Source organism: Chinchilla lanigera, unplaced genomic scaffold (genome assembly GCF_000276665.1).
Source record: "Chinchilla lanigera isolate Chin_1 unplaced genomic scaffold, ChiLan1.0 scaffold00093, whole genome shotgun sequence".
NCBI lineage: Eukaryota > Metazoa > Chordata > Mammalia > Rodentia > Chinchillidae > Chinchilla > Chinchilla lanigera.
The window spans coordinates 3,126,451-3,141,524 of NW_004955494.1; the positions used below are offsets into that span (position 1 = coordinate 3,126,451).

Below are 15,074 nucleotides of genomic sequence, written 5' to 3' on the forward strand. Positions count from 1 at the left end.
GCCGGGCGCGTGGTGCTGGCCGCGTCCCCGCTGCGCCTGTGCCGCGCGCACCTTGGCCCCAAGCCGGGCTGCGCGGGGCTCTGCGCGCAGCTGCACCTCTGTCGGTTCATGCTCTACGGCGCCTGCAAGTTCCTGCGGACCGGGTGAGGAGGCGAGAAGGAGGGGCGGGGGGGGGCAGGGCGCCGCCTCATTGCTGTGTGGTTTTTTTGTTTGTTTTTCTTCCGGTACCAGGAACCGAACTCGCGACCTTGCGCTTGCCAGGCAGGCGCTTTGCCGCCGAGCTAAATCCCCAGCCCCGCTTCCCTCATTTGTTAAAGTCTGAGGAGAGTTGGGTGGCCGTGCGGGGTCCGCGTCATTCCCGTCACCACATTGAGCGCCTCCGGAGTATCTGCCCCGAGCAGGGCAGTCGGGGCCGAGTGGCGACCTTCAGGCTCCGGAGGACGCGCTCCGAGGGCCCAGGGGCGGAGATGGAGTGGGGACCAGGAGGCCCACCCCGGCGCTGGCAGGATGGGCTGGGCAGGGACGCTGCGGTGGCCCGGGGCAGCTCCGGGGCCCCGGTCGGGGCAGGGCGCTCCCTGGTGGCTGGAAGGAATGTGGAGATCAGGAAACCGAGCTCAGCTGCTCAGGTGGCCTGGATCATCGGGTGGCCGCCCGCAGCGCCCTTCCTGGTGTGCGCCATCAGTGTTCCCAGCGCGAATCAAAGATCAGCTTCTCTTGAGCGCCGTTCCTCTCACTCTTCATCACACCTCACTGTTTTGTGTCCCGCCAAGTGCTCAGCCATCTCTGCCTGGCTGGCTCCCCAGCACCTTTGTGCGCCGCAGCTGGTCCGCGAGCCAAGGAGAACAGGCTCACTGTTTCCCCCGTCTGGTCTCCTCTTTGTGCCTGTGTCCTGATCTTTTCTTCTGAGGACACCAGTCATGTTGGGTGAGGGCCGGCCCTGATGACCTTATTCTTTTTTTTTTTTTTTTTTTTTTTGGTTTTTCTCCGGTACCGGGAACTCACGACCTTGCGCTTGCCAGGCAGGCGCTTTTGCCGCTGAGCTAAATCCCCAGCCCCCCTGATGACCTTATTCTAACTTAATTTCCTCTTTCGAACCCAAATCTTTAAATGCAGCCTCATCCTGAGGTTCAGGGAGTTGAGGCTCCGACGAAGGAGAACAGGGTTAGTAGGTTGCTGAGCTTTCTGCTGAAGTTTTGAACCTCGCCTTGAAGGGGATGAGGCCCTTCCAGTGGCAGGAGATGCGAGCCTCAAATGTGTCTTATAGGAAGTGGTCTTAGGTAGTGCTGGGGATGCTGATGTAGAGGATGTCTTGAGGACCTGCTTTGAAGCTAGTCCGGTTAGGTAGAATTTTTCCTTCCTTTTTTTCTTCATTCTTTCTTCCCTCCTTTCTTTCCCATCCTCTCTCCTCCCTCTCTTCCTCCCCCCCCCCCCGTCATTTTTCTTTTGTCTTAGCACGGTAGACACCACTTCTGGCCCTAGTTGGGTCTAATAGCCTGGGATAGTGGCCTTGATCCGTGCAGTCATTCAGGGATCCAGGCTGACTGACCTAATCTCCGCCTTCCTCAGCAGTAGCTCTCAAGGCCAATCTAGGTATGCAGTCCCTTAGATGGCGCAGAGGGAAAGTAGAGGATTGAGTGGAAGGATTTTATGGGCCAGATCCAGAAGTGGTAGACATCCTTCCACTTATATCCATTGACCAGAGGTTGTCTCATAACCTGACTCAGATGCAGGCAGGCTGGGAAGTGTGGTCTCTAGGAACCAGCTGTCCGCAAAGCCCGTTAGATGGACTTTTCCAAGGGATGAGTGTGTGAGAAATTCATGGCAGTTGAGTTGGAGATGATGTGGAGAGGCTTTGGGAGATACGACGACGGTTGGGTTTCTGCTCTTAGAGTTTGCTGAGAGCAGGAGAGCATTTTAGTTCTCTTCAGGTCTGAAGCTTGCGGCTGAGGCTGAGCACCTCACATGCCCGGTTAGGGAGATGTTGAGTGGTGAAGGCTGAGGCTGTGGGCCCAGTGTCAGGAGTGGATCAGGTCTGAGGAGGAGTCTGAGGTCTGGAGAGTGGAGGGTGGAGCCCTGGGGTTAGAAAGGGCAACCCCGGAGGGAGAAGGCACACAAGGAGTGGGTGGGGGGTGGGGGGCGGTGGTGGTGGAGGAGAGGGCGCTTCATGGGTCCAGATGCGGATCTTTGGCGAATCCTTTGATGAACCTGTTTGGTAGAATGAAGATTGTGACCTCATTCTTTCGCTTTTCCTGAAGTTCGGAGCCAGATTTGATCTGTTTTAGGGATCTGTGCATCTGATATTTACTGGCTTAGGAGCTTTCTTTCTTCATTCTTCACTTCTCTTTTTCCCGACGTACACAGGGACTTACGTGGCCATTCCTTTCAGTGACTGACTTAGGGGAGAGTAGATGTGCCCAGATGTCCTCAGAGAGGCGTTATCCTGGGCCCCAGACATTTCACAGTCCCGTCTCTTTCTTGGCAAGTAGCCACAGGCTTTCGTTGCAGAGACAAGCTGGGCTTCCTCATGCTTGTGAGCACCGTGAGGACGTATTCCTAAAAGACTGTCACCAAGAGTGACCTCATCGGCGGCATAGGGTTGCTAGGGCTGATGACAGGGAATCACTGGCCACGTGGCTTCAACATCAGTATTTTCTCACAGTTCTGGAGGCCGGAAGTCTGAGGTGTCGGCAGGTTGCTTTTCTCCGAGCCAGTACTCCATGGCTTACAGAAAGCCACCTCTCACTGTGTCCTTGTCTGGTCTTTTCTCTCTGTGGCTGTATTCGCATCTCTTCTTCTAACTAGTCATGTTGGCTTAGGGCTGACCCTAATGATGTCATTCTAACTTAATTTCCTCTTTCAAGCTGTATCTCCAGACGCAGCCTCATCTGACATAGGAATTTTGGGAGACTGCTTTGGCCTGTAACACGTCTCTGCTGCTTTGCAGGACGAACTGTAGGAACAGTCACAGCTTGATGACCGATCACAACCTGAATGTGCTGAGAACTCACGGCGTTGACCACCTCAACTATAGTGAGCTGTGCCAGCTCTTGTTTCAGAATGACCCCATGCTTCTGCCGGAAGTGAGTATAGGGGAAGGGTGGCATTTTTCAGCATGTAATCAGGAAGGGGCCACAGGATTGTAAGATGCAGAAATATACGGCTGAATAGAAACCAAGGACCCCAACTTGACTAAGAACCACAGAGAGAGACCTAGATTTCTGACTGCTGATTTCTAGGCCTATGACCTTGGGCCAACCTTGCACCTCTTTTCTGTCGCCATCGGTGGGGTAGTACCTCCCTTGCAGGTCTTCTGTGAGACTGGGGGAGCCCCTTGGGTCAGCGCCTGCAGGAACAAGTGTCTCAGAGCTGAGGGGATGAGATGTGCCATGCTCCCTCTCTGCCAGGGAGTGATTGGAAGCATGGTGTTGGGCTTCCAGCAATACCCAGGGCGTTGGGTATTACAGATCTCAGTTGGTCTGTAGAGAAGCTGTCATCTTGAGTGAGGGGTGGCCTCCTGTCTGTGCCCGTGTGGACGATGAAGTCATACCTTGGCCATGAGGCCCCTTCTTATCAGTGACAGCATTAGTGGGAGGTGTGTCTTGGGGGGACCTTCTTGGGCTAATGTCCTTTTACTTTGCTGTCAATAGGTCTGCTTACATTACAACAAAGGAGATGGGCCCTTTGGCGGCTGTTCCTTTCAAAAGCAATGCATCAAGCTCCATATCTGCCAGTACTTCTTACAGGGGGAGTGCAAGTTTGGTACTAGCTGTAAAAGATGCCATGATTTCTCCAGCTCTGAGAATCTAGAGAAGCTGGAGAAGTTGGGCATGAGCTCAGACCTGGTAAGCAGACTGCCTTCCATCTATAGAAATGCACACGACATCAAGAATAAGAGCTCTACCCCCACCAAAGCGCCCCCTCCTCCTGCAGATCGTCAGGGGACTTCTGGTAAGACTGGTGGGAAGTGCTGCGGGCTGGGGTGGTGGGGGTGTGGACTGTTCCACGTGGCCACTGAATAGAGTGTGAGATTTGTAGTGAGTCTGTAAAGTAGAGTTGATGATCCTTTCGAAGATAGGGGAGTTTTGACTGTAAGTTGAACTCATAGACATGATTAAACAAGGTGATCAGGGGCCAGGAATATAGCTCAGTGGCATGATGCCTGCCTGGCAAGTGTGAGGGCCTGAGTTCGATTTCCAGTTCCAAAAAAAACAAAACCAGAACTAAAACAAATAAACAAGATGGTCTACACAGTGTGAGTTGGTGTTGATGGGAACTGAATTCTAGAGAGCCCTTGTCTGTCCTGAAGTGGGGGCCTTGCCTCCTGTCCTGTGCAGGTGTCCCACAGTTCACCTCCCAAAAGCTGACCTTTCAGCAAGGAGCCTGAAAGCTCTCCAGGGTCCTTTACCTTGTAGTCTCTTTTGATATTACAAAACAAGTGAGAGAGGCATATTTGAGCTTGGCCATCTTCCTGAGGTGAATAAGTGGCATTCTTTTCTCATTGTAAATTTCCTTGGTCTCTGCTCTTCTGTAGTTCCTAGGTAGTGTCTAGCTTGTAGTAACCACTTAATATTTGTTGAATGAATGAGTGTTAGAATATGAGACACATTTGCACCTTCTAAGTGCAGAATTAGGCTCACTTATAACATGTTTGTCACTTTAATCTCATCTAAGTTTTACATCTAAAAATTGTCCTTGCTGGGCATAGTGGGACATGCCTGTAATCCCAGAACTTGGGAGACTGAGGCAGGCAGATCCTGTCTCCAAAAAAAAAAAAAAATTGTACTTGCTCTGTTTTTTCCTTTGTATTTTTCTTCAGTCATTTTTATGTTGATCTTTTTCAACTCCCAGAAGCCCCAGAGGTAGACAAATTTTGCTTTATTGTTATTGTTATTATTATTATTATTATTATTATTACTAGCTACTGGGAGTCGGACTTAGGACCTTGCACTTCCTAGGCAGGCACTTGTGCCACTAAGCTATATCCTCAGCCCCAAATTTTGCTTTAGATATTTAAACATTTTAGTTGGGTCAGAATCTTACTAGGAAGCAAGAGGAAAACCCACTGCTGAGTGGGGTTGGGTCCCAAGAGCAGTCTTGCCTTGGGGAGGAGGAGGTGATCACATTCAGGGTCCCCCAGGTTGAGTTTGAGTTTTGAAGCCCAAACCTGTGGATCATCTGAGGGGCTTATGGAAAATAAATGAAAGGCAGATAATAAAATGACTTTGATACTATAAATGGGGAGAGGCTGTGACTGCATCTTGTATACTTATTTAGGGGTCTGTGGGTGCGGGTAAGTGCAGTAGGTAACGATTCATTGAAGTGATACAGGAAAGGTAAGCTTTGAAGGCGCTTACATGCCCTTTTTGTTAAGAACCTTATAGGTAACTTGAAGTTAATGAAAGAAGCTTCATTGAAGATGTAGGTGGCTCATGTATTACCTTTTTTTGGTTATTAGTACCCAATTCTAAGAGTTCATTAGCAGATACTGTATTTGTTATACAGACTCAGACCTGGTTTATAAAACATAGCCTTCCATTTGCCCTCTCCCTTTGACTTGGGTAAACAGCCAGAGTTGAGAAAAGACCTCCACCGGCATCCTGGGTTTAGTAAGCAGTCGTGTGACTGTGGGTTTCTGGCTACACCCTAGAAGGAGTGCCTGCCTGTATTTTTAGAGTGGTTTCATCCCTAACAGTGGTCCTGTCAGCTTGCCTGGCCACTTTTTTGCAGGGTAACAAATGAATTCTCCTTGCACTTTGAGCTGCTGGTACCCTGTATCAGAAGCTTCTTTTTTTGTGGTGTTTCTTTGTAGAAAGAAGAGATAGTTTGAGTTCTATGTCCCCAAACACTCCTAACCAGGAGGAGAGTGATCAGATCTGCTTGTACCATATCAGGAAAAGTTGCAGCTTTCAAGGTAAGTGAGGCCTGGCCTGTATCTCCCTCCCTAGGAGAGGCCACTGCTTCTCATTCCTACGAATTCTGCCGCAAGTCATCCCTGGGGGGAAGGCTGGTGCTTTGACCAAAGTGGTTCTGAAGCTGTTTTGTTGGGGAGTTGAGGATGGTAGAATTCTCTGAATTTCTGAAAATGAAACTGTAGGTCTGGAGTTTGGGAGAACATAATTATTTGGATCTGTACAAATGAGTGTCATGTGTTGCCCCTTGGTCATTTTGGCACAGAGTCACAGACCGGCATGAAACAGGGATAGTCAGTCTAGTTGAATCCATGCTAAGTGTCACTTGTGAAGGGTGAAGATAGAAGACAGGCCTAGGGGAGCCCTAGACACTGGCCTCACTGGTGAGGAGATGGTTGTGTTACCTCTGAGAGGAGAGGTGAAGGTTGCAGTCCCTGTCAGTGTAGCAGGTGTCTGTGTGTCTGCATTTTCACTAAATCTTTTTTTTTTTCTTAATTGCTAACTTGACCTTTGACTGAAGAGTCCTTCTCAAATTTGGTGCTTCCCTTAAAAAACAACCACCAAAACTTCTTGTTTCAGTCTTTAAAAGTTATCCAAGCAATTCATGATGTTTCATTTTGTGAAAGAGTCAAGTAATACAAAGTAAAGCAGGATGTCTTCCTCCGTCCTTCCCCAAAGTTAAACATGTGCTGTGTAGTTGTAATATTGTTTTATATTTATTTTTATTTGGGGGGGGTACAGGAACCAGACTCATGACCTTACACTTGCCAGGCAGTTGCTGTACCACTGAGCTATATCCCCAGCCGTGTTTTATTGATTTTTTTTTTTTTTTTTTGGTCTTTTCTCTTTTTGAGACAGGGTCTCGCTATGCAGTTCAGGCTGGCCTTGAGCTCACTTTGTAGCCCAGGCTGGTCTGAACTTGCAACAATCCTGCTGCCTCAACCTCCCAGGTGCTGCGAGTACAGGCGTGGGCCACCACACCTGGCTTGATTTTTAAACAGATGGAAACATGGTAACATATTATTCAGTTTGTACCTTTTACTTAACATTGTGTTGTGGAGATATTTTCCATGTGTTAATTTACTTCATTTTTAAAACAGCCATCTAGTATTCATTCACAGCCGTGGTCCATTGAGCATGCAAGTACCCTGCATGACTCTTTCCATAGCTGTCTGGAAATGGAATGCTGGGTCAAAGAATGTATGCCATAGAAACATACATATTTTGATTTTAAAATCAATATTAAGATGTAATTTACACAATAAGATGCATCCATTCAAAATGTGTGGTTGTGAGTTTTGTTAAGTGTATATGCCCAGGTACAAGGTAAGGAATAGTCCCTCAGTTCAGAATGTACTTTTAGTAGTTCATACTCACCCTTTCAATTCACCTGCTCCAGAAATTCTTCATCTACTTTTTAATCACTGTAGGTTGTCTTTTCTAGAATTGCGTGTAAAAGAAATCATAAAGGACGTGTTATCTTTGTTATGGTTTTGAGATAAAATATTCCCCCAAAGTTTCATGCTTAGAGGTGGGGGCTTTTGGAAGATGTTTAGTTCATAGGGTGTGTCGTGGTTACTTTTCTCTGTTGCTGAGACAAAATACCTGATGCCCAAAATTAAGGAAGGAAAGGTGTATTTAGCTCAGTCTGTGGAGGTGTCAGTCCTCCTGGCTACAAGGCAGGGTGGCATTTGGCAGAGGGCAACCATTCCTGGCTGCAGAAGACAGCAAAAGCAGCAAGAGCAGAAGGGAGTGGGGGTGGCAAGCAGCCTCTTTTCCTCCCTTACACTGTGTGCAAACTATTCGCCCGAAGGTAGTGTAGCACTCACATCCATAATTCCAACATTGGCGCATGAATCAATCATAAACTCTAGAAGCCGCCCCATGACTGCATGAGGATTTGGAGGGGGGCGTGTAGACACAAACCATAACAGGGTGCTGTACTCATCAGTGGATTAATTCATTGATGAGCTTGTAGCTTTGCACTGGGCTACATCCTGAGCTCTGCTTTATTTTTTATTTTTATTTTGAGACAGGGTTCTGCTATATTGTGCAGGCTGGACTTAAACTTGCAATCTTCCTACCTCAGCCAGAGTGCTACGATTTGTGTGTGCCATCGTGCCTGGCTCTTAGCATGCTCTTGGGATTCAGTCACTCTGGCAAAGTAATAGTTCATTGTTTATTCATTGCATGGATTGATTGCAGTTTGTTTATCTGTTAATACATTGACAAGCATTTGGGTTGTTCCCATTTTCTGGCTTTTGTAAATAAAGCTCCTATAATATTCATGTGCAAGTTCTCATGTAGATATGTTTTCAGTTCTGTTGGCTAAAGATGTGGAAGTGAAATTTCTAGGTTATATGACGTATGTGTAACTTTTATGAGAAACTATCAGTGTGTCTTTTAAAATGGGTACAATACTTTACATTCCCCCCAGTAATCTATGAGCATTCCAATTGGTCTTCATCCTTGTCAACACTTGGTACTAACAGTCCTTTAAATTTTAGCCATTTTAATAAGTGACTAGTAGTGTTGCATCATAGTTTTAATTTGCATTTCTTTGATTAATGATGTTTAACATTTTCATATGCTTATTGGACATTTGTTTATCTTCTATGAAATGTCTGTTCAAATATTTTGCCTGTTTTTATATTACAGCTTTATTAAAATATCGAGTATGTCACATGCCATATAATTCACTCATGTAATAGTTTTTAGTATAGTCATAGTTTTGTGCATTCACCATCACAGGAAGTATTAGGACTTTTCAGCAGCCTAAAAAAAGTATACCACGTATAGTCACTCCTACCCCCTCCCACTCCTGGCAACAGGTTTGTGTCTGTCTCTATAGATTTGCCAGGATCTAGCCACCCCCCACCCACCTTTTGTAGTACTGGGATTTAAACCTAGGGCTTTCTTGCTGAGTTGCATCCCCAGCCCTTTTTATTTTGGGAAAGAGCTTCACTCAGTTGCCCAAGTTAGGCTTGAACTCTCAATCCTCTTGCCTCAGCCTCCCAGAGTGCGGAGATTACAGGTGTGCACCACCATGTCTGACTCTAGATATTTCATATAAAATGCAATTATAGTGTATTGGTCATGTGACTATTTTTTAGTTATTTGATCTTGTTATTGAGTATGAAGAGTTCTATATGTATGTTGAAAAACCATTCTCTTAGTCTTTGTCATTCATGTTTATTTTTATGATGTCTTCTTAATACATATTTTAATGTTGATACCAGTTTGATACTTGTCCGTATTGTATCTATTTTAATATCTTTTTATTTTCTTGTGTTTTTGTTGCCTGAAAATATCTGCCTATTCCAAGACAAATATTCCCCATGGTTGTTTCCTAGAGCCAGCTTATGTACCACTTTGTGTTAGGTGCACCCTAATGCTCTCATGATAACTCTGACCCTGTCGGTGTTGCTGGCTGCTCTCCCTGTATTGTCCCTGTTGGGTTGGGTGATTCTCCGCTGTCTGTCTGTGGTGTTGTGCTTGAGAAGCCCTGTGTGTCTGTCTGCTGATTGATTCCAGGAAGCTAACTTTGATGTCAGGCTCCAGTGATGATAAAGCAGGTGTGTCCTGCTTGGTGAGGTGGCTGCTGGTGTGTCGCCAGGAACTGGGGCGGGGGTTGGAGGCTGTGTCATCTGCTTTCGTTTCTAGTAGCCCTTGTCTCTACACTTGCATGTTCATTTGGGAAGCAAATAGTGAATCCCAGAGAAGCAAGCAACATCTCCACACTGCACTGCCCAGGCATGCCTGGGGCAGGAAGTCTTGTTCTCACTGTGACAGTCTGTGTCACCTGACTCAGCCTGTGAAGCCCCCAGGTTCTTCCTCTCAGTGTGGTACTTTCTGTGTATTTTGCGTGTGTTTTCCTCTCTTACATCAGTTTGATTCTGTTCGCTTCACAGTGTAGGAATTCTGATCTTTTGATGGCACTTTTTATTGCTTTGCAGTGCTCTTGGGTTTGTTTTTCTTTCTGGTTTGTCATTTCAAGTGAGGTAGGGAGGAAGGATGGGTGGCTGTGGTGCTTTGCCTGTCAGATGTGTTTGATTTCTGTGGTTCACCTTCTACAAGGCTTAGACTCCAGAGGGCCCCAGTGAGGTGGGGAACATAAAGCAGGGGAGGGAAGGAGAGAAAGGGGCCAGAGGGTCAGGGAAGAGGAGGACAGAGGAAGGGGGGGCCTTGTGTACCCTGGCACCTTCTGATTGTGAGTGGTGTGGCCTCCACACTCAGTTTGGGCCTGCTGTTTGCCAGAGTGCTTTCCCAGGGCCCTTAGGCTCTTACCAAGGAAGCACCAGTCTGCTGGGCTGTGCGGGATGCCCCTTCTTAAGGGGTGCCTTTCTGGCAGGGAGAATTTTTCTTTGGGCTCCCCACGTTCACCTGTGCGAGGGTTTGTAGCTGTAGCATCAGTCTGGGATGCTCTGGGGAGGCCTCTCTACCCTTTCCCCAAATCCTTTCTTTTAGTGAACTTCAGGGAGGGAACATGAGCTCTTACTTGGTCATGCGCTCTAGACCACAGCTGTGCCTTACCTGTCCTGGGCTTCATTAACCTGTCTACATACTGCTTGTCCAAAGTCCAAGAGAGGGCCCTTGGCCTGATGTGCACTGTGTGCACATTGGAAGTCTCCAGTGTAGCCATGCCCTGCCTTGCTGAACTTAGAGACTTCCTCGCTTGGTACCCCTAGCTTGGTTCCTTAGCCCTCTTGGCCTGGTGTTCTTTTCTGCCCAGGCCTGGTCTTTAACAAACTTCAGCAACATCCTCACTCCCCCCACTTCCCTCTGTGGTCCCCTTTTGCAGAGTCTGGGAAAAAGCTGGTGTTGAGGTGTGCCTAAAATAATGAAGATAAGCTGAGTGTAGTGCCATACCCTTATAATCCCAGCACTGAGGGAGGCTGAGGCAGGGGGAGTGCAAATTTGAGCTCTGCCTGGGCAATTTAGTGAGACACTGTCCTAAAATAAAAAATAAAAAAGGGTTGGGGATGTGTTGTATCTGGCTTCTACTCAGGAAACCAAAGATGTCACATCTGGAGGACAAGTACTGCTGCTCTGGGATTGTAAACTTATCACCAGTAAAAAAATTAGAGGGATAAGGTTTAACAAAAGGGAGACACTTCATTTGTAAAGAGGAAAAGGAAGGGAGAAAAGGAGGACCTGTGGACATTTGTTTCCAACTGTTTTTTATAAGAAGATCAGAAACCTTTCCCCCCAACCCAGAACTTGCCCTAACTGGATTGGCTTCCCAGCACCTCTGCCAAATACCATTTCTTCCGGTGGTCTGCACGCAGCCTTTGTCTGTTTACTTGTCCCTGACCTACCTTTACCTTTGGGCTGGGCATCCAGTTGGCAGGTGGGTGTTGTGTGTGCCTTATTCTTGCTTAGCTTAGAGTTAGTAAGGGCCTGTGGATAGCTATTGTACTCTATAATGACCCTAGAGGGAGTAACATAGTGACGGTAGTGTGAACACACACGTATATGTGTATGTGTTAGTGCACAGGTGTGAGTACATCCTGCCTTAATAAAGGTAGCCCTCCCTTGCTTCCCCTGTACTTTATTGCAGGTGGGGCGGCTCATTGCATGTGCACGTGGCTTCCCTCTGTCCTGCCTGGCAGCTCTTCCTCTGGTCTCTTGCTGCGAGTCTCCCAAGGCCATTTGGTGCCTTTCTTTATCTGTGGTTTCTGTTTTCCTTCTACCAGTTTTGACTTTCCCAGGGGAATCTCTCTAGAAAAGTTTGTTTTTAACTCCTACTCAGGCTTTCCCAGAAGACCTACGGAGGACTATTCTATTTTCCCTCTGCAGACTGCTGCCTGTACAGATGCAGCTCAGTGGTAGAGTACCCCTGGGCTCAGTCCCCAGCAGCTTAAAGAAACGAATATTATTTGTGATTTTAGAAAATTATAATATTGGCTAAATATCAAATTAGCCAACCTTCATTGGTGTTATTTTGTAACACGCATTACAAATGTGCAAAGGACAGTAAGAAACAAGTCTTCCTCACACTTCTTTTATCTCACACTGAGACCCTGTCCAACAACAGCAGTGATCATTACCCAGTCCCTGAGTATTTTGTGTGGAAAGCTGTTATGCATGCACAAGCGCGTATACGTATTTGTGTATACTGTGCTGACACATCTCTGCACATTAGTTCTACAGGTGCACAGCACACTCACATTTTTCACTTAACTAACTAGATGTTTAATTTTTTGGACTATGTAATATTTTTTTTTTTTTTTTTTTTGAGCTAGGGTTTTGCAGTGTAACTCAGTCTGGCTTCAAACTCACACGATCCCTCTGTCTCAGCCTCCTGAATGCTAGGATTGTAGGCGGGACCGCCACACCCAACTGGAATATGTAATATATTCATGTGGTTGAGAATTTAAAACATGCAGAAGTCTTCCTCTTACGTTGTCTTCCACTGGCTAGTTCTCCATAGGAAATAGTCCCTGCATGTGTGTGATCAGTCAGCGTAGCTCTAATCCTTGTTCCATTTCTCCCGAGCACTGTGCTCCTTGTTGGGCAGGTGCCCTTCCCCTCAGTGTGCCCTTCTCCTTGGTGTGTGTCAGTGGTGGCCTGTGAGACAGTCCAGTGTGCTCTGTGGTCCTCTCTGCTCCTTCCAATCCTTTTCAGCCATCCTGGCTCCCCGTTAGGAGGTAGCAGAGCTCAAGGAAGCCACAGCGAGGCAGAGACAGGGTGTGGGCTGCGTTCCGGGTGGCAGGGCCAGCATGAGCAGGGGTGAGGCAGGCTCCCACTTGCCAAGTGCTCAGGGACTGGACAGAGAGGACGCAGCTGTGGGAGGGGCGTGGGAAAGCGGAGGGGAGGCTGCAGATGTGTGTGGGGGTGGCCGTAGACATGAGGGTCTGTGCGAGCAGGGGAAGGAGTGAGGCTGCTGGCCACCAGCGGTCTGAGCAGGTGCTGAGCCCCCTTGAGTCTCATGGCTGGGTGGGTTGGGTTTCTGGCAGAGACAAATTGGGTACCACCTGTGGTGTGACCTCTGCCCATCCCCATGACATCAGCTACCGCCTGCTGGGGTGGGGTCTATTGACCTTCTGTGACCAGCTTCTTTACAATCAAATCAAGTGACATTCCTAGATGATACAGCTCACACACATACATGTTTTTAAAAATCAGCATAAAAAGTCCTGTTAATAAGGGAGATAAAAAGCAGGGTGTATATAATAAGATACCTAGTATTTCAGGCTCTACATGCTCAGGTGTAACTGCACTAAGAAAACAGACTTCCTCAGAACTTCTAGATTACTCTGAGGCCGGTGGCCGCACCACGCTCGCTGACAACCTTAGCCACAGTGCCGTGACTGCCAGCTGTCTTACTACTTTACATTTCCATTTTAGACAAGTGCCACAGAGTTCATTTCCATCTGCCTTACCGATGGCAGTTCCTGGACGGTGGCAAGTGGAAGGATTTGGACAAAATGGAGTTTATCGAAGAGGCCTACAGCCATCCTGGAAGAGACAGGTAGGAATTGTCCCTTGTACCAGACTTGTGTGTGTAGTATAGGAAGTTTAAACAGCAGAAGTTATTTTCAGTGGCCTTAACACACTGCATGCGCACACAAGTATGCATATGTAGCCACACGCTCATGCAGCATAGTGTGGAGATGGACGCTGGACCGGAAATCAGGTTCATTTCATGTTGGCAATTTAAAGTGGTGGCTCTGTTCACCTACTTTCAAAGAGGAGCTGAGAGGTGGTACTAAGACCAAGTGAGTTTGTAATTATTTGCTGTTTGGGCTGATTGTATTTTATTTATTCATTTATTACAGAAAAACAAGAGGTAATTTTTGAAGTTTTAACCTTTTCTGTAAATTATGCAGCTGACCTGTTTATTGTTTAACCCTTAACTTTTATTAACAGTATATCCTATTATTTTCACTTAGTCAGTGTAAATAGGGAAGTAGCAGGTAACCTTATTTTCAGGTCTTTATTATATCTTGGGTTAAACTTGCTGCAGTATGTTTCCATTTGAATATGTAAAATAACTTTGAACTTGGAGTGAATTATTTGCAAATTGCTGTTGGTTAAGTGTGTGAAACATTATTCCCCTTAGGAGGATTAACTGGCTCACATACCACCCATAATCTTTGTTTCTGAGACGAAATTTACACACACCAGTGTGCACACAGATGAAGTGTAAAAGCTCAGTGAGTTTTGACTAATGCATATAATCATGTAGCCTACACTTTGATGGAGATATAAGGCATTTTGTCACCCTGGAAGTGCTTGTGTCACCTTCCAGTCACTCCAGCCCCCAGGTTGGACCACGGTTCTGACTTTCCTCATGCAGATTAGTCTTACTGGTTCTTGTAGCTCTTGTAAACAGGAGCACATGGTATTTGTGTGTGTGTCTGGCTGCCTGCTGTGAGCCTCACCCTATCATGCTTCCCTCCTGTGCACATGGAGGACTTTCTAGGGGTGGATGTCTGCAGGCAGCAGCGGGTGGGAGGGCTGCACCCATGCTCGGCTCTATCGGCTGATGCCAGGCTGTTCTGCAGGGTGGTTATATGCCTTTCCACGCTCACTGGCAGTCTTGGGTACCATGTGCCCCTCACATTGGTGTTGTCTGACACTGATAGTTCCTGGTTGGGAGTGTAAACTGTGTGCTCCTTTCCTTGGCCTGATACCTGTGAGGATACTGTCGACATGTCCATTATCCATTTCACATCTGTGAAATGTCCAGCCCTATTGTTTGCCCATTTTGAAAGATAGGGACAGCTATGTTTTTTTGACAGCTATGTTTTTGTCTGTTTATTTTGAGGAATTCTCTACACTTCTGGATATTAAATGTGAAGTAAAATCAAATCGTGGTGGGCACCAGGGTGGCAAGTACACATGTGTCTGTTCTGGCTGCTGGGCATGGTCTGGTCATCTGTGTACTCAAAGCTTGCTGTTTTGCTAGGTAGAGCTTTGTGGGAAGTTCTGGCATCTCCAAGGCAGAGCCCTATCTTTTTTTTCCCCTTCAAATTGTCTTGGTTCTTGGCATTTGGCTCTTTAGAAATACTTTATGTGTATTAGAGTATGAGAATCTAGTGTCTAACCTTTCATGGTCTCATTGTTTTGGTCAACTACATTTTCTCTAGGCATCTTGTTTCCACCTACTTTGATTTTCAGCTTATGTTCAGTGCACCTTTGTGGAAATTTTCTTGACGT

At 46.9% G+C, this 15,074-nt stretch overlaps 1 protein-coding gene across 1 annotated transcript in view; it reads left to right on the plus strand.

Annotated features, from left to right (window-relative positions):
* The window catches only part of Parp12 (poly (ADP-ribose) polymerase family, member 12), a gene marked incomplete at its 5' end in the record, with an annotated part of 32,100 nt that continues 17,026 nt past the window's right edge, over positions 1-15,074 (plus strand). The window contains 5 exon segments of the mRNA XM_005405428.2: positions 1-143; positions 2,945-3,080; positions 3,648-3,948; positions 5,810-5,911; positions 13,260-13,383. Of these exon segments, the coding sequence (XP_005405485.2) occupies positions 1-143; positions 2,945-3,080; positions 3,648-3,948; positions 5,810-5,911; positions 13,260-13,383 (806 nt within the window).